Source organism: Synchiropus splendidus, chromosome 6 (assembly GCF_027744825.2).
Source record: "Synchiropus splendidus isolate RoL2022-P1 chromosome 6, RoL_Sspl_1.0, whole genome shotgun sequence".
NCBI lineage: Eukaryota > Metazoa > Chordata > Actinopteri > Syngnathiformes > Callionymidae > Synchiropus > Synchiropus splendidus.
The window spans coordinates 6,801,931-6,824,539 of NC_071339.1; the positions used below are offsets into that span (position 1 = coordinate 6,801,931).

Below are 22,609 nucleotides of genomic sequence, written 5' to 3' on the forward strand. Positions count from 1 at the left end.
AGATAGGTCCCCCTCCGCACCCTCCTCCCCCTCTTGGCTTCACTTTGCCCACGATTACGCAAGATTATTCGAGTCCTTTGGTATTTTCAAGATAATGATGATACCTTCTGTGAGGACTATTGCTCCACTTACTATTTTTACTACCTCCTCTATTTTACATTTATTTTTAGAACATATAACATTCACTGCGCCTAACAACTGCCAACTCGAACTTCCACAACTACTACTATGATAATAACTTATGGCATATGTTATAAGCTGTGATGTAATTACATATAGTATAACAGTCATTAATATATAAAATGTCATGCTCCTTGGAGCCCGCGATGAAAGGTGACAGCTCCTCCAACAGCAAGGTTCAGTAGCTCTTATTGTGGCAGTGTTTTCAAGACACCTCAACAATGGAGGTCATTTCCTCTCATGAAGTGATGATATCACATCTTTTAATACAGTCCAAGTGGAACTCTGTGTCTGCATGGACGCCTGGTGTCTTTTTCTTGTCCTCCTGTTGTTAGCTTCACTTTTCTGGATGCATACAAAAAAAGGTTTGTTCTGTGTGTATATTCCTTTTAATATGTGTGGGTTCACTGGTTTTAGTACCCCTTTTGCATGTCAAAGAAATAGTTTTACTGTGTCACTTTAATGCATCTCTGTTAATGATGAGTGTAGCTGGAATGGCCCCAGACAAGTTGGCCTCATGTTGGAATACAGCCGTCCAAAATGAGTTCCAATTTTGATTCTTAATTCAGAGATTAGAATTCAGAAATAACTTTTAACACCTTAAACAAATGGGCAGTGTCATCACAATAAAATAAACAATAAACATTGAACACATAGTGAAACAGTTACAATTACTTGCATTAGTAATGACGTTTTTTTATTGAAATACTTAAATAGTTGGTGCTAAAGTGGTGAAATTATGCTTTCTAATTTATGATTGTTTTATTGGAATTAGTCCACTCACTACGACTACAACTACTCCTTCTACTACTACTGTTAGTAGTGGTAGTAGTAATGAGAATAAGAAGAATAATGGTAATAATATTAATAATAATAAACTCTACTTGTCCTGACTTACGTAAATTGGGTGATATGAGTAAGATAATAATAATTTAAATAATATCCCAATGACAAAGAATCCCTAAAAAATAAACATTTAAGAAATGATCTCCCATTGTAAAAGAATATTTTAATGAATTACTGGATTCAGACGCTGATCCAGGTCATTCAAAAAATGTAATAAATTATCTCCCATTTCATACATTTCTAAAAATCTCATCCAAGTCTGTGGACAACTTTTCAAGTTATTTTTTAACACAGAGACACAGTGAAAAACACAACCTCCTTGGCAGCGCTGAAAACTTCCTGTGCTTGAATGGAGTAAATAAAAAGCCCTCCAGTAAAACGTGCCAAATTCTGATGTCACGAACATTGGATAACTAGACATGTCTTTAATGTCTTTAATGTTATGCTGCTGCGGCCAGTTGAATTTCCTCAGTGTGGGAAGAATAAAGGCTATCTAGTCCAATCTAATTGATGAGAGAACGACTGATATTTCGGTGTGTAAGAATTGACCTGATAGACAGAGGGGTTGGTGGGGGCAAAGCATTCTTTTAATAGGCAGAGTGTACGTGTGTGTCAGAGTGTGAGGAGAGGGGAGGGGGCTCTAAATGTGTTTGCATAACTATGCCCCATGTCTGGCAGGCCAGATAGCTGTGCACTTGCAGAGCTACTGCTCACCATACCAGACCGGCTGTGTGGCCGGGCAACAGAGCTTTTCACAGTGCAGGCCTCTCCTCCTCAGCCAGATCCAGGACCATGGCTCAAAAAGCGAGCGTTGACCCCACCAAGATGGGCGTGGGACGGGCAATTGCTGTGCTGACCTCTGGTGGGGATGCCCAGGGTAAGTGAGAGTCCACAGTGAGGTATGTGTGGTGTGCTAGGCCTGAGATGCCTGCCCTTTGATCTGGGGCTTGAGAACCACGGTTGTCACATCAGAACCAAGAGACAGCTCAACAACAAACATGAAAGAAGCTTGAATTTCTCCCCAAAAATTCCTAACATTGCTTTAAATATATACATGCTTGTCTTGTTCTTCCACTGTTTAGCAACATGGTGCATGCTCCATTTATAAGCTGATGCTGTTCACAAAAACAAATCCCATTCTACCACACCTGAACTATACTGAATCCTCAGACAGCTTTCTAGCTCAGATTCCCTTGACAGTTTGTGTGAAATACCATGTGCCTCAGTATTGAGAGATATTTTTAGGGTTGTGTGTTTGTAAAGAGCAGTGGTCTTCCCACTCTTTAATGTTCTCCTTGCACTGTAAGAGGAGAAGCTCAAGGCACCAGCAGAGTTAACTTACACTCGCCTTGTCCTTTAAATGACCTAACCAGGATATGTAAAAGCCTTAGCTCATGTGCACACTTGTGCAGGACAGCAATGCCCTTTTCACAAAATAAAAGCAAAAATAGAACTTCAATCTTTGACCGTCTTCATTGGATTCCCTGGCAGTCCATTTATTCACATCACAAACAAACTAATCTATGGACTCGAATGACATTTTAACTGAAAATATTTAAATTGATGTTGATCTAAATCTAAAGCTCTAAATATTCTATTCTATTAGTTTATATTCTATTCTATTCTATTCTATTACTTTATATTACTTTATATTACATTATTGTCTGTCATGGCACATGAAATTTATTTACAATCTCTTTCGTGAAAAGTGCTTATACTAAGTTCCACAGTGTACAGAAACAAGTGAAGATCTTTTTAACAGTGCAGGAACCTAATTTAAATGTGGATCATGACTGTATATGATCAGTTCAAGATGTTTCAATAACCGCTTAGTTTCTTGTCTTCTGAAATGACTGCATTCTCTTGGTCAAAGAAGACTTTTAGTTGTTTTTTTTCTGAGCTACTATAGCACACGTTGTTCACTCCAAATGCGCCTAACACCCTGCGACATAATTCACTACTGCTACATCAGTCCTTCTTCTTTTTTTGGAAATCCAAAAAGCGTAAACTATGAAGGTCTACATTCATGTGTTCTCAGGTATGAATGCGGCTGTGAGGGCAACAGTACGAGTTGGTATTTACACCGGAGCAAAGGTCTATTTTGTTCATGAGGTAAGTAACAATCCTGATTTAATGACTGTATATCATGATTAAAATCAAAATAGTCTGAAATGCGCTGCACTGTTCATGTTGCTGTAGAGCCCGTATCAATATCCACTACTCTAACCTCTGTAGGTTGTTACTTAAAATTGTTTTCTTAAAGAAATGTCTCTGTCCACAGGGTTACCAGGGCCTAGTGGACGGAGGAGACCATATTCGTCCCGCCACATGGGAAAGTGTTTCGATGATGCTTCAGTTGGTGAGGACAAATACATGCACTTTTCTTTGACCTCTGACCCTGCTAACCTTTTGAGAGAGACTGATGACTTGTATAACTTTAGCAAAGCTTCACACTGCTGAACTGGTGCCAGGATGTCATTGAAATACCAAAGTTCACTGAATAGCAAGACTTAGGGATCTTAGCCTTGAGTTTCAGGGAGACCTTTGCTGGTACGTCTCCTCTGGCCACAACCTTTCTCGCTTCTCTTTAGGGCGGGACGGTGATTGGAAGCGCCCGCTGTCAAGACTTCCGCACCAAAGAGGGACGTACCAAGGCAGCAATGAACTTGGTCAAACTGGGCATCACTAACCTGTGTGTCATCGGCGGTGACGGCAGTTTGACAGGTGCCAGTCAGTTCCGGACCGAGTGGTCAGAGCTGCTGGGTGACTTGGTCAAAGCTGGTGGGTCTTATATATTGCAACACAAACCGTCAACTTAAAGTAGCCAGGTGGTTTAAATCTGTGTCACCTGTGTCAGGTAAGATCACCCAGAATGAGGCCACCAGCTCCTCCCACCTGAATATCGTTGGAATGGTGGGCTCCATTGACAATGACTTCTGCGGCACTGACATGACCATCGGCACAGACTCGGCACTGCATCGAATCATTGAGATAGTTGATGCCATCACCACCACTGCTCAGAGGTGTTCACTGAGTTTGCTAAGATCGATTTGGTACACAAGAAATATAAGTCTTAATAAACCACCTTCTTAGTCACCAGAGAACATTCATCCTGGAGGTGATGGGACGCCATTGTGGGTGAGTAAGATTCATGCGAGAGATGTTGTATTGTCAAGTCTTGTGTTCTATATTCTCTGTAAATCCCACTTTAAAGGAATGACTCAATGGCTATACGACTCGCTACCTATTTTCCCGGCAGTAATAAACATTCAAAAGGCCAGACAAGGCTCAAAAAACATAAATGAATGAATGAATGAATATGGAACTGGAATAATACAAAAAATAAATTGAATATCACAATAAATAAATGTATTCATTTAAAAATGTATATTTAAATGAGGAAATATATCTAAATATATAAAATAACAATAACATAATAAATGTTTAAATGTGTTCTTATTTCTGCCTTTATTCTTATTTCAGTTATTTATTCTTTAATTTCAGTATTTATATAAAAAAAATAGTTAATTTATTTTTTATTATGTGTTTTCATTTTTGTCCCACATACGACTACCAATGTCACCACCCAGATTAAACAACAACTAACTCTGATCGAGTCGCCCTCTCTGTATGGTAATACAAGAGCCAAAATGAATCACCCTGTGACCTGAAAATAACAATTTCCCTGATAGTCTCTATAAAATGTCTCAGCTAAAATATGTCACTCATCAAGTTTGTTAGATTAAGTTTTATCATCAGAAAGAATAGCAAAAGAAATTAGCAAGAATTTTAAAAATGTAATTCAATTACTGCAATTACTGTTTATTATGTTACGTCGTACAAGGCTGGTAACAGTGACAGATTTTACTCTTCTGCATGGAAGGTCAATAAATGCAACCAAAATACTAGGTGGTGTATAGTAGTTTTTAGAGATTTATAGTAGATTTTACATCAAGATACAAGATGAAGAAGCAAAGAAAACCATGTCAACTCTGAAGCTACAGACTGAGTCACACCTTGTATGTTATTTGGGTCGACGTCCAACAAGAAAACTATTTCAGAAATACTCACCAGAGTGGGAAAAAACCTTTAATATCTGACGGGTCGTCCTCCAGACTGATCCTGAGCTTGTGCTCTTGCAGTTACTTGGCCTTGGTGACCGCTCTGGCCTGTGGCGCTGACTGGGTGTTTATCCCTGAGATGCCACCAGATGAGGGATGGGAGGATCATCTGTGCAGAAGGCTGATAGAGGTAAAATGATCATTCTTTCTTTTAAACAAATCAATTTCACATTTATTTTTCGACAGCAAAGAAGCCGTGGATCCAGACTAAACATCATTATTGTTGCTGAAGGAGCGATGGACTTAAAGGGCAAACCAATCACATGTGAAGACATTAAAAAGGTAGATTTATTTTTCATCTTAATGCCTGGTACGGACAAAAACATTGTCTTTTTCTGACTTTCGAGAACTTCACAAGAGTCCCACCAGATGCTACATATCTCAACTGGGATTAAATACCATTTTACGTTTCTCAGAAACGAGCAAGACATGAACTCTTTAAATCCCTAACTCAATACCTGAGTTAAGAATAAAATTATCATCTCTGGATGGCAAGTTTGTTAGAATTTAGAATTTTACAAAGCAGAAATAGATCATCTATATAAACTGCTTTGGAATTAGAGGAAAAGCTTATTACTACAGTACAATTGTTTCTGTGCAGTTGGTTTCAGAGAAGCTTAAAATGGATACCCGCACCACAGTCCTTGGACATGTCCAGAGAGGTGGAACCCCGTCTGCCTTCGACAGAATCCTGGTAAACTCTCCACAGAGGAAAAGGCTGTGATATCACTACCTCATGCACCTACTCTTGACCCAGGCCAGCAGGATGGGTGTGGAGGCTGTGATGGCCCTGCTGGAAGCTACTCCCGACACTCCTGCCTACGTGGTCAGTCTGTCTGGTAACATGGCCGTCAGGTTGCCTCTGATGGAGTGTGTCCAAGTGGTCAGTTGGTTTTTATCCATGATATCCATTAGTAATAGATGTGACTCTTGGAATGGGTTGATTCTCCTGTGACATGCTTATTTCAGACTAAAGATGTCACCACTGCAATGTCTGAGGGGAGATATGAAGACGCCATAAAGCTCAGGGGAAAGTGAGTCTTGCACGTTGGGATCACAGACACAAAGTTATCATATTTGCTTGTCTAAAAAGGAAAACATTGTTTCCAAAGGAGCTTTGAAAACAACTGGAACACCTACAAAATGCTTGCTCATGTGCACATACCGCAGGCAAAAGTGAGTCAGAAGCTATGACTGTTAATATGTTGTTAGGAACGTTGCCTGACACGCTGTGGACTTCCTCCCGCTAGAGTAGTATCAACATTGCCATACTGAATGTTGGGGCTCCTTGTGCCGGAATGAATGCAGCTGTGCGTTCTGCGGTGAGAACCGGGATCCTGCAAGGTCATCAGATGCTGGCGGTGCACGACGGCTTCGATGGATTAGCTCACGGAATGGTAAATTCAATGTTATAAGCGTAAGCGTCTGTCATGTGACTTCCAACTCTTGTATAGATTGAACCCATCAACTGGGCTGGAGTGGCAGGATGGACCGGGAAAGGGGGTTCACTCCTGGGCACAAAAAGGTAACTTGCGAACCTCACTTAAGAGTTTTGTAGTGGGCTGAATTTAAGTTTAAACTTTTCACCTCTTGTAGATCTTTGCCTCGTGAGGTTATGGAGGAGATCAGCCTCCAAATCACCAAGTTCAACATCCATGGTCTTGTCATTATTGGAGGCTTTGAGGTAAGACTGAGTTGAGGAGGTTCATCTTAATTCATCTAGATGAGCACTCACTCCATAATGAGATGAATCTATTGATCTATCTGATCGTAGATGTATTGTATTGTCCCATTTCCTGTTCCCACCAGGCATTTGTTGGTGGTCTGGAAATGGTACAAGCTCGTGAGAAGTACGAGGAACTTTGTATTCCCATTGTGGTGGTCCCCGCCACAGTCTCCAACAACGTCCCCGGCTCCGACTTCAGTATTGGCGCTGACACGGCTCTGAACACCATCACCACGGTGCGAGTCACATACAGCACCCAACTATTCCTTCCAGTTAACCCGACTCATTGGCTTCCTCTCCATCCTGTTCAGACCTGTGACCGCATCAAACAATCTGCCGCCGGGACCAAGCGCAGAGTCTTCATCGTGGAGACCATGGGGGGATACTGTGGCTACCTGGCAACCATGGCTGGCTTGGCTGCAGGCGCAGACGCTGCGTATATCTACGAGGAACCTTTCAACATTCATGACCTCGAGGTTCGAACTCCACCCGTGAGCCACCGATCTTAATTTTGGATGAAAACTTGCATCTTTCCTTTAATTTTTGTAGCTGAATGTGGATCATCTTGTGGAGAAGATGAAGACCACTGTCAAAAGAGGACTTATTCTAAGGTTTGTTTACAGTCAAAAGCGGTCTGTCTTCACCACAGGCTTACGACTCACTCTGAAGTTTCCGATCCTTAGGGGCTTTTTGTGACCACTGTTTGATATATTGAGCTAAAGATAGGTTCAGTTTCACGCCACGCTGAGATCTTGTGAATGTATGTGGCTGTAGGAAAGTGTGTGTGCGCACAAGTGTGTATTTGTGTGCTTCAATCACACGTTGGAACAATAGAGAAAAATGTTATTTGCAGTTCTCAGACCATTGAAAATCAGTAGTTTCAAAAATATCCAGAGGCAGATTTCTAATTTTTCATTTTAAAAGCCCCAAAATGAGTAGCTTGGACCATTTTGCTCCAACTTATCTCTCTGATGATATGTATTAAATTTTACCACGAAGAATTTAAAATTATCTTTCCCACTATAGACAGGAAAATAAAAATTGTAAAATGTCTTTTTTTTATTCTTACTGTGCCATTGATGATTCAAACAGTTGGTCATACATTCAACAAAAATTCAATTACTTTGTTAATCTTTTCCTTTTTAGAAATGAAAAGTGCAACGTCAACTACACCACCGATTTCATCTTCAGTTTGTACTCAGAAGAGGGCAAAGGTGTGTTTGACTGCAGGAAGAACGTCCTGGGCCACATGCAGCAGGTAAGTACAGAGAGGTCAACATCCAGTGTTAACAATTAAAAAAAAAATTCCATACTTGTGTTGGGATTAGGGAGGAACGCCGAGTCCGTTCGACAGGAATTTTGGCACAAAAATGGGAATCAAGTCTGTCATGTGGTTGACTGACAAGCTAAAGCAATGCTACAGACATGGTGAGGAATTGGATCAGTGTCGAAGCATCAAGTGACTCTTCTAATGCACGTCCTTTCACTTTCAAGGTCGCATATTTGCAAACTCTCAGGATTCTGCCTGCGTGTTGGGAATGAGGAAGAGGTCTTTAGAGTTTCAGCCTCTGGCAGAACTGAAAGACGAGACTGACTTTGAGTAAGATTGTCCTCACCTGATTGAAAGAGCAGAGGATTATAATATACTCTTGTGCTAATATGTTATTCCCTTCATTTCACCCCACAGACATCGTATTCCCAAGACACAATGGTGGATGACGATGAGGCCCATCCTGAAAATTCTGGCCAAGTACAAAATCAACCTGGACACTTCGGAGCGAGCCGCTTTGGAGCACGTCATTAAGAAGAGAGGCCTTGTCCACAAGTAGAATTGGCATCTACAGTACGGCAGCCCATGGTGTGATCGTCCCCATTCTCTCAAAGAATACATGAAAAGAGCAGTTAAATAAATATGCAATGATATTTAAAGTGACCCACTTTTTTTTTCCAATAACCATTTTATCCATTTCAAAAAACTACATTTACAAATGCAATCTGTTCTTAAACTGTTATGATTTCAGTCAAGTTGTGTTGTTTGATAGCTTGTGACTTCACTGTTTTGTTTTTATAAATGCTGGCGCTCTGCGGCCGTTGCCAACATGCTGCTAAATCCGGATCACTGTTAATATTAGGCTATTTTACTTTTATTATTATTATGCTATTGTGCTAACTACATGACACGGTGAAACGGCCTGGCTGGTGTACTGAGCAGGGAGGAACAGACAGGGGAGACGCGCTTGGGCTGGATATGATTCTTGGGATGAAGGTGGTAAAATAGTAGTAAAAAAGAATGGTATATGATAGTAATAATATTAAAAAGTTCGGCCTGAGAATTCAGACTGATTGTATTCCTGTTCCACGCTAGTCCATCTTATTATGAAACATGAAACTGAAACGACTGATTCTATTGAAGCGTCAAAAACACTGAACGTACCGTGTTTTAAGTCATTGAAGTCGCAGCCGGACCTGTGCTTAGAAACTACACTTCCCGCAAATCCATAGTGTTTCCGGGTTTGAACGGATGCGCTCTATGATTGGCCAACGCAAAATCTTTCAAAACGCTGCGCGGAAATGCAACGGAGTGTTTGAACTGTACCATGAGCGATAAGTAACCTCGAGTTCAGCGTTTTAGTTTCGGCCTAGTGTTACGGCTTTAAGATAAAATACGAATGTCTACGTCTTGATACACCCCAATTTTCTCGCAGTCAGTGTCTGGCTGGCTGGTAAGTGTCTGTTTAATGGTTGAAATCGCGACTCCAGCGTCGCTGTGATCGCCTCTAAGCTAACTATGACCACTGCTTTCGTTGTTTACCCTTTACATTTTTTTAACGAAAATCCACAGAATTACTAAACATGAAGTGTCTCAAAGTGGACGAATTCATTCGGCGGACAGCCTCTGTGGAGGATGCGAAAGAACTATGCCAAGAACTCGAGGTTAGCACACGATAATATTTGTTTATAAAAGCCGTCACGGTCGCTGCCACCATGGCGGCTTTATGGTTGTACTCCAGCATTTATATTGTAATTGTAATCGCCGTTGCTCCATATATATATATATATATATATATATATATATATATATATATATATATATATATACACACACACACACACACACACACACACACACACAATTCTGACATGTAATGATATTGATGTGTCTGTAAATGTGTGAGTGACCGTTTCATGTCCATGTTATGCCAGACATAAAACCATTACTCCGCTTCAATTATTCCAAAAATCTCCTTCTATCGTCTTCGTTTGTTGTCATAGTAACGTATATTAATTCAGGACAGCAACGGAATAACTTTACAATAGATTTTAAGATGGGCATCCTGTTATAAATGTGAGATATTAATTTGACACAAAATGACACTTTAAAATGTTCGCTATAAGTATTGCTAAATGGCTCTTCAATTGGTTTTATGTACATTTTGTGCACGTAGTCGTCCCGCAATGGGGAAATTTGGCTTGTCACAGCAGCAAATAGTCTGCCTTTATTCTTCACCCAAGTGGGAAATTGGGTTGTTAAGGCAACACATAAACATGACAGACAAACACTGAACATTAAAGACAGACAAAAGAAAAACAGAATTATCACCATCACAAAAGAAAACACTGCAGAAACAGGAAAAATAACTAAATGAAATGAACTTCATATGCTGAATTAGCAACAACATAAATGAACACTAGAATGAGAAATAAATGACAAAATTAAACTAGAAAGTGATGAATAATATGACAATAATATGCCCAAGACAGTGGGGCTGTAAAAATAAAGAGATCATCATCATTGAACATCATGACTTGCTTCATTCACCTTGCATAACTCTGTGAGATGGTGACTTTTAACTACATCATTGTATCATGTTTAACAGGACTTTGTAATGAGCGGTCCTGGAACATTAGGACGCACAATCTGTGACCGGATCGTCAGAGCTTGCCTCAATCACCTGGGAGCTGGATCACCAAGTGTCGACCACATTCACCAGCTAATGGAACTGGTGGAAATCTCCATGAAGGGTTATTACGTCTCAGTGGCACACTCTCGCCAAAGCAGTCCTCTCTACATGGAAAAAATTGTTTTCCACATCATCAAAAGTCTAAGTGTGCTTGATGTCAGCTGCCTGTGTATCCGTGTTGCACTGCTACTTTACAACCGGCTTGTTCAAGTTGAGGAGGTTTGTGCTGCTTGAAAATCATTTTGTTGTTGTTGTTGTGGTTGTTAACAGCTATGTATGATTTGCATGATTATTGAATCCTTTTGTCTTTTCCAGTCTGAGGAGTACTTTGGTCTTGTGCGAAGCTGCTTTACTGTCATCTGGAGCAGCCTCTCTTCCGCCAAAAATGAGAAGCTCATGAATCCAGAAGAGAAACTCCACTGCCAGATGCAAGCTCTTAGCTTCCTCATATTGCAAGATAAAGAAGGCACAACCTCGTCCTCATCCCGGGTTCCCAAATACGCAGAGGATTCCATCTCTGACTATGAGAACAGCTGTGGCTCAGTCAGCACAGAGGATGCTTCTTTTGTTCTACTGGAAATGAGCACCCTCTTTGACAGATGTCATACTGTACATCAAGCAACTTTATTTACCCTCTTCGAGACCACCCATGTTGTAGTTAAGATGTGTTCCAAGGCTGGACATTATGACCTTGCTCTTAAGTTTTTGAATGAGACTGTCAACAAAGTCGGAGGCTGGGGGCATTGCAGATGTGCAGCACTGGTCCTCGGGAAATTGGCTGTGAAGATCTATTCCAAGAGGAAAGGCAAAGGGATAGAAATTGATGAAGTTTTGGCAGAGTGTGTCTGGACCTTGAGGTCTCTCCCAGCAGAGCTTCAGCAGCAAGAGGCCAACGCTGTTCTAGCAGGATGTGCATTTGTGACATGGGCGGTTGAGAACGGGCACAGAAATGCACTGAGCGCAGTCTCACTCTTGTCCTTGTGTACCTTCCTCGAGCAACAGCAAGATCTGCTACTGAAGATGCTAAAGAAGGTTGGTAAAAATGTTTGAAGAGTATAAACACTTCTCAAGTCTTCTCTTTCATTTGCCCGCAGCTCATTTGTACACTTTTATAATTACACCTTTTGAAATCACTCTTGAAACTGAAACGCAAACCCATGTCCACAAGCCTCATTTAGCATTGCTAAGTATTGTGATCTGGATGAATTAAATCTGTGTGACCATCTGGGTTTCAGTGAATAGGTCCCGCATTAGCTTTCAATATATTTGTCCACATAGATTCACAACTTATCACTGACTGTTGTCTTACATTAGTGCACACAGGGTTCTTGCATTGTAGCATTATGACTACTGTTCTGTCTTGATATATTGTGATTTATTTCGCAGAAGCCCTCGTGTGAATCAGCAGCCAGACTGCAACATTCCCTCTGTGTCAGTTTTCTCCAAGGATTTGTTTTCACTTACGCCAGCATGCAGGAAGCTCAGGTGAAAGATCGTCTTCATTGTCTAACCTTCTGAAATGTATCAATATAGTCAATGTTTTTTCCCCTGCAGCTTGAAGAAAAATACATGAACAGAGTGCTGCTGTATTGTCAGTCAATACTTGGACTGATGATGGATGAGTTGCGCAAAATACCAAGCGACGCTCTTCTTGTCAGAGCTGGTAATTTGTTTCTCTCGTTTTGGTGTCATTCTCTTTCAAGCAAGGCGCATATGAACGTATTTTAGGAACTATCTGTCTTTCGCAGTGATATCTGTCAGCAACATGGTGTGCGGCTTGTATAACCAACGTCTGTATGAGCAAGCCTTCACGCTCGTGGAGATCCTTTGCAGAGATCTGCTTAAGAATGGCACGGCCTCACTCTCAGTCGACAGGGTAGGATTTTTAACGCTTGTGACTTCCATTGTTTAAATGTCAAATTGACTCTTTCTCATGGTGAGATACAAAGTTACCATTTAGTTATGTGTCTGTTAGGAACATATGGGTGTTACACATATTCTAGATGAGATTTAGACACTTAGATCTTTTTCGGGGCTGAAATGTGGACTTGCAGTTTAGCTTTTCATATGTGAATCCGAATTATGGATGAAATGTTGTGTCTGTTATTGTAGTTCTCAACACCACATTTTCCAAGTCTTTGTCTCCGTCTCGTTACATTTTGACATTGTCTCATCTCGTTTGACATTGGTAAGCTTCAAACATTAAACTGTGATTTATTTATTTTGAAAGTCTTGGTTTTGACAAAACCAGAACATGAATGCTATTAATTAATTATTGGTCTTAAACATTAATTAAGACCAATAATTACCTCCACCAATCATGTCTTTAGCTCGATGTTTCCCTCCAAAATACATCCAAACACACACAGGATATTGAAATATTTTTTGTAAATACTAGAAACACTCTTGTCAACATCTCACTTCCTCTCCACTCCACACAAACCATCTTTCACTACTATAGCGTACATCACTAAAAAGGTTATGTTAAGACAATTTTGCTCATTGTGGACTGTAGATGACCTTGTCACACTGTTCAATGACAAAGTGGTGAATATTATTTGCGAAATGGGATATTTTGAATTTCTATCTGCAGGTGAACAGACCCTTCATGCTGGCGGTTCAGTCATCTCGTCGGTCCGGTCACCTGAACAGAGCTTTGGACTCAGTTGTCCTGTGGCTGAAGGCTCTTGGAGATAAAATGTCTGAACACATGGCAGAGCCTGTGTCTTTGTGGGTCAAAATCAAAACCGATGCGGCGAAAAGCTCTGACGAGGATGTTCGGCTTCGGTATGGAGACGATGTCTGCACATCAGCTTTCTGTTTTTCCTGAACCTGCTCATATTCACAGGACTCTGTGCGATGGTTTTGGACCTGGCGCTCTGGATGAGATGGTGATGCTGAAGCTCTTGGATGAAGAGCTGCGAGGATACAAAGAGCTGGCAGCAGACATGTCGCAGGAGCGATACAACACCCTGTGTGATCTGCTCGAGATCTGTCACGAGGAAAGCCCCCACACTCATCTGCGGGCAGTTTATCTGTGCGAGATGGCCCAGGTTGTGTGCTACCTGGATTTCAGCGCACAGACTGACTGGTATGTACTGAGTGAGTTGTTTGTTTCCTTGCTTACTGCTTAAAGAGTACCTAACAACCACAGAACAATCTCTGAGCGTTTTACATATCTTAATTCAGACCAAAAGCAACGGCACTTATGAACATTATGTGCCGTTTTCTTTCCTCTCCATTGTAGTACGGCTGTTGATTTCACCCACGAAGCTTTGCGTCTGCTTGAAGCGGAACCTGTGACACTGGAGAATGAAGACCGACTGAAGGATGACAAAGCCCACGCTTTGTTTTGGCTATACATCTGCACCCTTGAGAAAAAGATTCAGGAGGTAACTTACTGTTTCACTACCTTAAATGTGGCACTCATTATAATCATTATAATAGTCTTTTAAGACTCGTTCCAACATTATTAGGATTTATCAGTGGAATGCCTGAAGAGCTGAACTGGTCACAGACTTGATCATGGTTGGATCAGCTTCAATATTTTGCTTTTTTTTTTCAGGCAATAGATAGCGACAAACAAATACAGCAGATGCAGGAGAAGAAATTGTCTGTGGCAAATACCATTAGTACCAATGATTTTGAACACGAGGACAAGCAGAAAAGTCACAGCTGCTTGGAGATATATGAAGGACTGCACTTCAGCCTGGCTGACGATCAGAGTAGGAGCAGTGTTGCTGCTTTGTCACCTGTCTTAATCTGCTGTCTCATGCATGCTTTAACATGACTTTATTTTATCGCTTCAAGAAATGAATAAGCCGCTGGAGCAGGCACTGAATGAGTGGTCTGGTCTTCTTCATGGTGACGCTCTCCCAGCTGTCAGGAGCCTGGAACAGACATGCAGCTCTGTCCTTGTGACTGCCGCTCTGTTCAAACTCATGGCAAAGGTAACAAGACCAGTGGAGTCAATAAACGCTTCTTGATATTTGTAGTTTAAAGTCTGACCCACTGAACAATCTGGTGGATATTGGTGGACTATCCACTTGATTGTTTCTCTGAGCTGGGAAATGTGTTAATTATGACAGTTTTAGATGGATGACAGTGAGAATAGAGATTCACCTCCTCCTCAATATGTTGGCGTCTGATTAGCTGTTATATATCCTTTTGCATTAGTGATGAATAAAATGATGTCTCTATAACGAAATTGTATCTCTATATGTATATGTCATTTTATTCTGATTCTTTTTATTAACAAAATAGAAGTAAAATACGACTTACACATTTAGTCGAGCACATTGTTCTTCAATTGTTTTGTCTGTTTCAGCCTCTCAAAGCACTGGAAGCTTTCCAGCTAGCTATAGGGCTGTCCCGGAAACTAGCGGACATCAAGACGTGTGTGAGAGCCTGCTGTCAGTCTGCCTGCCTTCTCCTAGATATGGGCTCTCCTCAGCTAGCTATGGTATTTCCCTATTTTTTTTATTTTTTTTGACCATGTGATTGTTGGTCCAGAAAGAAAATCCTAATCATAGATGTTTCAGTTTCAAGTAGAGCAAGCGGAAGGAATGTTGTCCTCAAAAACAGCTGAGGACCTGTCTTCGCTGTGCATGCTGGTGGTTCTGTTGAAGTCTAAGTTCTGTTACAGTGTTGGACAGGTGGGTCATCACCGGACGTCCTGTTGCACCTTAGGTGCACCCACTTCAACCAGGCTGTGTCTTGTGCAGGTGGATGCCGGTGTGAACTACTTGTGCGAGGTACTTCAGGAGGTTGGCAAGCAGCGACAGTCGAGGAGCTGGTACTTGCTCCGTGCTCAGGCCCTCGAAACATGCAGCGCCTATCTCAATCTGAACACAGCCACTCTTCAGCAACACCAGCGGAACCGTATTACTCAGCATGGTGAGCTCACAGGATTCTTTCTTGGAAATGATAGGGTTCTGCATGAGTATTCATGCAAATGAGTGGCGCTATATAGGGAACATCTGACTCATGCATGTTAAAGGAGGTGGTTGTCCTCTTGGTGTCATGCACAGAGTGTATGCTGCAACTGAAAGGAACTACTTAAGAACTGAAATTAAATCGCTTTTGAAAGTGGTTATGAATTGGAAAAGGTACTCGAAGCCCAAACCATGTCAGTTTGTGAAACGCTACATGAAGACTGGCCCTCTCTTGATTGTCATGCCAGTAAGTGAAAGGTTATGAGGCTTAAATTTTTGTATTGCAGACATGAGCAGCCCGGATACGGCTCTGCATGAAAGTGAAAAGCTGTTCTGCAGCCTGCTGGTCACGTTGCTTGGGAACAGCTTGTATCCGAACATCTCTGGTGGCTCTGAAGTGCGATTTGTCTGTCAAGGTAGGTTGGTCATGAGTGGCTTGGGCTATACATTCATCCATTACAGACAATTATTGAATCAAATTTAAATAAATTTATCTCTTAAAATCCCAGTTCTAGTAAAACTAATCTATTATTATTTATTTTGGAGAAATTGTATCTTTTCAGGTTTGCATTTTGGAGATAATGTGTCAAGAAGTATCAGAGCTTATGTGGAACATTTCCCATGTCAGTATTTCAGCTCTCACCAGACTAATTCTCTGTTTCGCCTGTGAGCAGTAGATAACCTTCTGATGAAATGGGAACTGCTCTGCCAGCTGATGAACTGCTCCATGAAGATGGTGGCTCTAAGGAGCAGCTCTGGGGCCTTGAATGATGCCAGACGCCACTGTCTTGAAGCCCTCAAACTGGCCAAAAAGCTGCAGGCATTCAGCAAGTGCGTCATTTCTTTGCCATTTCTTGAGCTCGCTATGTAACTGAAATTGTGTTTGGCAGCTAAGTTCTATGGTACTTTGTTTTAATATGAAGAGTCCATTACTCTAAAATGCTCAGGAAGTATGATGTTCACCAGTCCAGTTTTTGTTGCCCCTGGCCCCTTGTTCAGATGTGCAGAGTTGCTTGTGGTCAAAGCAGAGTTGGAGCTGTTGCTGGGAGAGAAAGAAGAAAGCCGCTTGGATCTGGAGAAAGTGAGAAGCCTTCTGGAATTCAGTGCAGGTCTGTTGAGTTCTATAATTTCTTTTGATGTTCTTTCATTTAAGCGGACCTTTAAAAAAAAACAACAACATGAGTACATGTCTTTTATTGCATGCTTGTGTTTTCCCACAGATTCTACAGAGCAGCAGAAAAAGCAAGAAATTAAAATTAAGCCACGGAAAGGTCGTCCGGCAAAAAGTGCACATTCTCCTTTACCCACCGTTGAAGATGAGTGTAAAAGTGTCCTGAGCACTCGATGGAACATCGATGATCCTATCGTGCAAGATTTGTCCTGCTCACCACCGTTGAAGTCTAAACCTCGTTGCTTCCTCACTTCCCTGAAGCACAAACCTGACTGTCAGTGCTCCTGCTGCTCTCAACCCTGTCTGGCCTGGGCTACAGCTCGTTGGGCGGCTGCACAGGCTGATCTGGTATTCCAGCTTGATCCAAATGAAGCCAAGTTGAGTTTGAAACTATACTTGGCTTCACTGTTACGATTTAAGACGGCCACAGTGAACCTGGAGAAGAAAATGGATAAGATCTTTACTCAAAAGAGTCTCTCCAAAGGCTCCACTGTGATGCTGGACGTCATTGGCAGTGTCTACCTTCGCATGGCTCTTTCAGGGATGGAGGCCAGACACAGCAAGGTCTTTGACGTGTGGGGTGTGCTGAGAGATGGACTGGAATTCGTGGATGCTAGCCCCTCTCCATCACTTGGAGCTGTGAAAGCCAGTCTGATAGCTGTGAAAGCCATTGCGTCTCTTAACACCTTGGCTGATAAAGAGAACTGCAACCCGGAGGAGCTCTTCTCAAACTCCTGGACTTGGAATTCACCTAAGGAATCCTTGACACAACTCCTAAATAAAGCAGCAAGATCAGCTAAAAAACCAAAGGGCAATGGGACAGGCGTGTCGGGAACGATGATGATGCTCGCTCCCAAGACTCCTGCGCTTGAGAGGAACAAGCCACGGGCCAAAGAGCTGGACTGCTTTGACTTCAACACTTCGGTGCCGACTTTTGCTTTTACCCCCGTTCGAAAGGTGGGAGGCCCTTCCTCTGTGAGTAAGGCCCCCAGGACTGGTGGCAAACAGTTTCATGTGTTTGAGGAAGAGGAATCCCCTCAGAAAGCACTACCTGTGCCTGCCGCCCCAAGACGCACCAAGAAATGCATTTTTAAGGTGAGCATGGTGCAGAATTATTGATTACGTACCTGTTAAAATATTTATTCAGCCTAAGAAGAGCTTGCAAATGTTTAACCAAAGTATACCTACTTTTTTTTTTCCCTTACCTGATGCAGGTCGTCTTCAGCGATGAGAGCGACCCGGAGGTCAGTGCAGATCCCAAAGAAGCTCCTAAAAAGGGCACCGCTACAAGAAAAGTAAAAAAGGAAAAGGAAGCTCCTCTTGCTGCACTTGCTCCCCCCAGACGGACAACAAGGCGAACGAAGAGCACCGCAGCCGCTGCGGCCCCCTCCTCGGACGAAGACGAAAATTTAGTCTGTCCTCCGTCCACAACAAGACGGGGAAGACCCCGAAAAGACCAGTCCAGAAAAGGATCGGTGGAAGAGCCTGACAAAATGAGAACGATTGAGGAGAAGAGTCAGGAAGTGCTGGACCTGAGCATTGACCAGCTGATTATATCAGACGCTGAAGAAGGGGCTGTTAAAGTGAATGGTGGGTATCATGAGGATTGTGATGCGAGAATTTTGATGTACAAAAACAATGTCCAACCCAAGTCCCAGTTAGGATCATATAAGCCATATTATCTTGACTGGGAGGGGGCACTGGTACACTACTCCACAGACCGCCTCTGCACTCTCCGCAGACGTTGATGTTGAGGTTTTACGGAGAGACATGGCCTGCAGTCTTCTGAGAGATGATGTCTTTGAACTGAAGACCAAAAGTGGGCGAGGACTACAACCCTCCATTCAACATCCAGCTACCTGGCCAGGTAAGTGTTTGCGATATTGAATGACCTTCTAAGTTTGTGTGGCACAAGCATCTATTCCACTTACCTCTCCAACCCACCAGATGATCTTTCATTAGAGGACGTAGAATCACTGCTGCGCTCTGCCTGGGTGGCCACCCATCACTTCCCGTCACCTGCCATGTACTCAACGCTCTGCTCGCTTCTGGCGCTATCGACTGGGCAGAAAGACTGCTTGACAACCGCGATGTTCCACTGTCAGTCCTTGGGCCTCAGCAGTCGTCATCGTACCATCAGACACCTGGCCAGTTGTCTCAAGTATGCACCTAGTGTCAAGAGTTGCATCATGAGCGGCTGAGGAAAACTTTGATTTTGTTGTGTTCAGGAAACTAAAGAAGGCTTCCACTGACATTGCACACAAATTGGACTCCTTGACGCTGGACGACAAGAGCTCCTCCCGCACAGAGGAAAGACTGAAACAGTTGGAGAATGTATTCTCGTTCTCGACGGCAGCTCCTGCAACTTCACTGGAGGATGTCCGTGAAGAATTCAGACAGCAAATAGAACAACTTCCTCAAGGTGAAGTTCTGCGTCAGCTGGTGGACCAGTTTAATTATCCTCTTTTACTCAACTCAGTAATGTGACCTGATAAGCTCCTTTTGCGATTCATTGTTTGTTTGTTTTTTTGTTGCAGGCGTAACTGTTTGTGTTATGTCCGTGCTTGGGTTAAGATCTGGGCAGATGGGAGAGAGCATCCTTCTGTCTCGTCTGGAAAAAGGCTGCCCCCCTGTCTCGGTTGTAATCCCCACCAGTTCAGAGCAGGTAACAGAGTCTCACGTTGAGCCAACAAATGGAGTTGTATTTCTTTCATTCTTACCCCAAGTGGAAAGGTTGATGGAAATCCAAGCGCACAAAGAATTACAGATTACAGAGGCATTTCAGGGCATTTCTAGTCACTCCGAACAAAGTGGATGAAGACCATTCTCTGTTCCCATTTCAGAGAATGTAGTTTTTGACAGCTACTGGACTTTAAGTCTTTAAGTCTCTGCAGCCGCTGTGGGGCCTTTGTTAAATCCTAGTACAGATCTGGCACCATTTAATCAACAAATCTACTCTCACAGATATGCCACTTTGCTTTTGCATTGTTATTCAGCTAGAACCCAATCACACATTTAGGTCAGGAATGGAATACAATATACATTTGAATTTTTGAATGCCCATTACTCTCTTCTCAAGTATCTGAATCAAACATGAAATCCCCATGTATGATGGTTGTACAAAGACACCATGGAATGTTTTGGGACAGTTTTTCTATTCATCCCAGGTGGATTTTGAATTCCAATAAAAACAGGTTTGAATATAAACAAAATTATGAAATCACATCACAAAGTCAAGTGTCAGTGAACGTTACTTTTTCAAAAAAGAATATAGATATGATTCTTTGAAATGTGTCCCGAGTCTCTGAGTTTCATTTGTAATTGTTTTGATACCACAAAATACACTCAGAAGTCTTGGTGTATTTAAACATGACCTTTGCAACTGTCACTTGCAGCACTCGATCAGATGGCTGCTCCAGGAGATGGACAATATTCAGGTGGAGCAAAAGGCTGTGAGCCATACGTCTGAAAAAGCCAAGTGGTGGGAAGATCGCCAAGCTTTGGACACACGAGTTGAGGTATGGAATAGATGAAGGGTGTGGCTCTAAAGTGATGAATTGTTGGGGTTCAGGTTCACGAATAGGAATGATATGTCTATATATATATATATATATATATATATATATATATATAATTTATTTATTTATTTTTTTTTTTTTTTGTGGAACCTATTGAGGTGGGGTCAGCGGGCGGACTAAGCAATTACTGCGTCTACTTCTACTGTTCAGTAGGGATCATGTTTCCTTAACTCGTCTCATTCCCATACGTCATCTCCTTTTCTGTCTCCAGAGACTGGTGAAGGAGATGGAGAGCCTCCTCCACTGTTGGAGGTGCTTACTCCTGCCCCTGTCCAACAACCAGGAAATCAGCACTAAGGCCCAGAACCTGGTCAAGACCATGCACTCTGAAGGAGTCACAGTCAGCGAGCAGATGCTGAAGGTAGCTCCTCTATTAGCTCACACCCTGAGCACCAACACAGTCAGAAAGTGAGCTGACAGTCGCCTGCTTCTGCTTTTTTTAGGCTCTTATTTCAGCATCACCGGTCCTGTCTAAGAAAGACCTGCAGAGATTTGCCATGGGAATCTCTCCCAAAAGCAACTGTCTGCAGGCTCTTCTTGGGGGTTTGCTTGCTGAGAGAGAGCAGCCAGAAGGTCACGTGGTACTCGTTCTGGACAAGGTTTGGAAGTTCGACTAACACAAATTCTTCCTGTCAAATGGCGTTGTGATTTGACACATTTGCACCGACAGTATCTCCAAAAATTGCCGTGGGAGAGCATCTCGGTCTTGAAGTCCCACTCTGTGAGTCGGATGCCCTCTCTCCAGTCACTTATTGGACTGAGCCTTCAGAAAGAGGTAACGTTTGTGAGGGCTCTATGCACAAGCTAAATCAAAGCAAGTACAATGTACACCACTTTCGCATTTATGTATTGTAATGTAATGCAGTTATTTTGATAATTTCATTTACATCATCTCATTCTTCTTCTTTCCAAAGACTGACCCCCAGTCCATTCTAAAAGAAGGGGTTGACAAAAGGCAGGCCTTTTATGTCCTTGACCCTGATGCAAACCTGCCAGACTCTCAGGATCGGTTCAAGGAATGGTTCAGCAGGTCAGTTTTCTATCTCATTCACACCCCAATTCCTGCTTTGCTTTACTTTATGTTGGTTTGTTTGCTTTTCCAGTGAAAAAGACTGGGAGGGTGTGTGTGGGTGCCCTCCCCAGCCAGGTCAACTGGAAGTTGCAGTTTCCAAAAAGGATCTGTACATGTGAGTGTGACAACAGTGTGTGTTTGCTGACCTGCGAACTGCTTTGTGGTTTGCTGATCTTTTAGTGAAAACTGTCAACTGAACTGCTTTATTACAAGTACTGTACAGTAGATTCAGTCAAAGGCTTTGGATTAAATGTTTACAACTCCGCAATGACGCACCTTCTTGCGTCAAAACAGCTTCACTTAACTAACTTCCAGTGTCTCCTCTTCCCGTCATGCTTCAGCTATGTGGGTCATGGGGCAGGTGCACGGTTCCTGGACGGCAACACGGTCCTCCAGCAACAGGTGCGAGCCGCCTCTCTGCTCCTCGGCTGCAGCAGTGCCGCCCTTGCGGTCAAGGGAAATGCAGAAGGGCACGGAATCGTCATCAATTATCTCATGGCCGGGTGGTAAGACTTACGTTTATACAGAAGTCATGATGTGGTTGACTACTACTTTCACTTAAATGTCTAACGGTGGTGTATTTGTTCAGTCCCTTCGTGTTAGGGATGCTCTGGGATGTGACGGATCGTGACGCTGACCGGTTCACCAAAGCCTTGCTGGAGTCGTGGTTCGCCGCTGGCCGTGGCTCGTCCCTCCTGCAGCACATGGGTCCATCCCGCAGCGCAACACGGCTGAAACACCTGATGGGCGCGGCGCCTATCGTGTATGGATTACCAATCCATCTGAAATGAATCCCAAGGGTTTTTTTTGTAATTTTTTTTTTTTTATATTTTTGTTCTGTTGTACTCAATAGAATGTTTTATTGTTACACAATCTTGTTGGGAATTCATGTTGCTAAGAGAGGCATTGAAAATGTGAGCTCTTGAATAAAGTATTTTAACAATTAAATAAAGGGTCGATTCACTCCCATCCCCCCCCGGAATAATCTGCATTAGGTTCATTTATGTACAATCCGTTTG

General features: G+C 42.4%; 2 protein-coding genes across 4 annotated transcripts; both read left to right on the forward strand.

The window, feature by feature from the left end:
* Positions 1–1,273: 1,273 nt before the first annotated feature.
* pfkmb (phosphofructokinase, muscle b) lies at positions 1,274–9,191 on the forward strand. Of its 3 annotated transcripts, none has more exons than XM_053867470.1 (22): positions 1,274–1,559; positions 1,705–1,903; positions 3,065–3,138; positions 3,308–3,385; positions 3,618–3,807; positions 3,884–4,049; positions 4,120–4,164; positions 5,169–5,277; positions 5,334–5,429; positions 5,749–5,841; positions 5,905–6,030; positions 6,117–6,181; positions 6,260–6,323; positions 6,398–6,544; positions 6,602–6,672; positions 6,744–6,831; positions 6,957–7,349; positions 7,423–7,484; positions 8,020–8,131; positions 8,202–8,301; positions 8,368–8,473; positions 8,561–9,191. In XM_053867470.1, exons 2-22 carry the CDS (start codon positions 1,819–1,821, stop codon positions 8,700–8,702), a joined length of 2,412 nt encoding a protein of 803 aa, XP_053723445.1. In that variant the 5' UTR covers positions 1,274–1,559; positions 1,705–1,818; the 3' UTR covers positions 8,703–9,191. The 3 variants fall into 3 exon arrangements, with proteins under 3 accessions (XP_053723445.1, XP_053723444.1, XP_053723446.1); XM_053867471.1 differs by lacking the exon at positions 1,274–1,559 and having other exon boundaries at positions 1,589–1,903; positions 6,957–7,109; positions 7,185–7,349; positions 8,561–9,187; XM_053867469.1 differs by lacking the exon at positions 1,274–1,559 and having other exon boundaries at positions 1,588–1,903.
* Positions 9,192–9,445: 254 nt separating this feature from the next.
* On the forward strand, positions 9,446–22,489 carry espl1 (extra spindle pole bodies like 1, separase). The gene is made up of 32 exons (XM_053867321.1): positions 9,446–9,596; positions 9,716–9,807; positions 10,752–11,054; positions 11,151–11,867; positions 12,222–12,320; positions 12,390–12,498; positions 12,584–12,711; positions 13,429–13,622; positions 13,684–13,926; positions 14,083–14,227; positions 14,401–14,560; positions 14,646–14,785; positions 15,163–15,297; positions 15,377–15,490; positions 15,560–15,731; positions 16,057–16,185; positions 16,444–16,600; positions 16,769–16,878; positions 16,990–18,035; positions 18,155–18,530; positions 18,682–18,807; positions 18,888–19,101; positions 19,169–19,362; positions 19,478–19,605; positions 20,336–20,458; positions 20,730–20,879; positions 20,962–21,117; positions 21,189–21,293; positions 21,433–21,548; positions 21,622–21,705; positions 21,932–22,096; positions 22,180–22,489. The coding sequence occupies exons 2-32, from the start codon at positions 9,727–9,729 to the stop codon at positions 22,379–22,381; spliced, it is 6,321 nt and encodes a 2,106-aa protein (XP_053723296.1). The 5' UTR covers positions 9,446–9,596; positions 9,716–9,726; the 3' UTR covers positions 22,382–22,489.
* Positions 22,490–22,609: the final 120 nt, after the last annotated feature.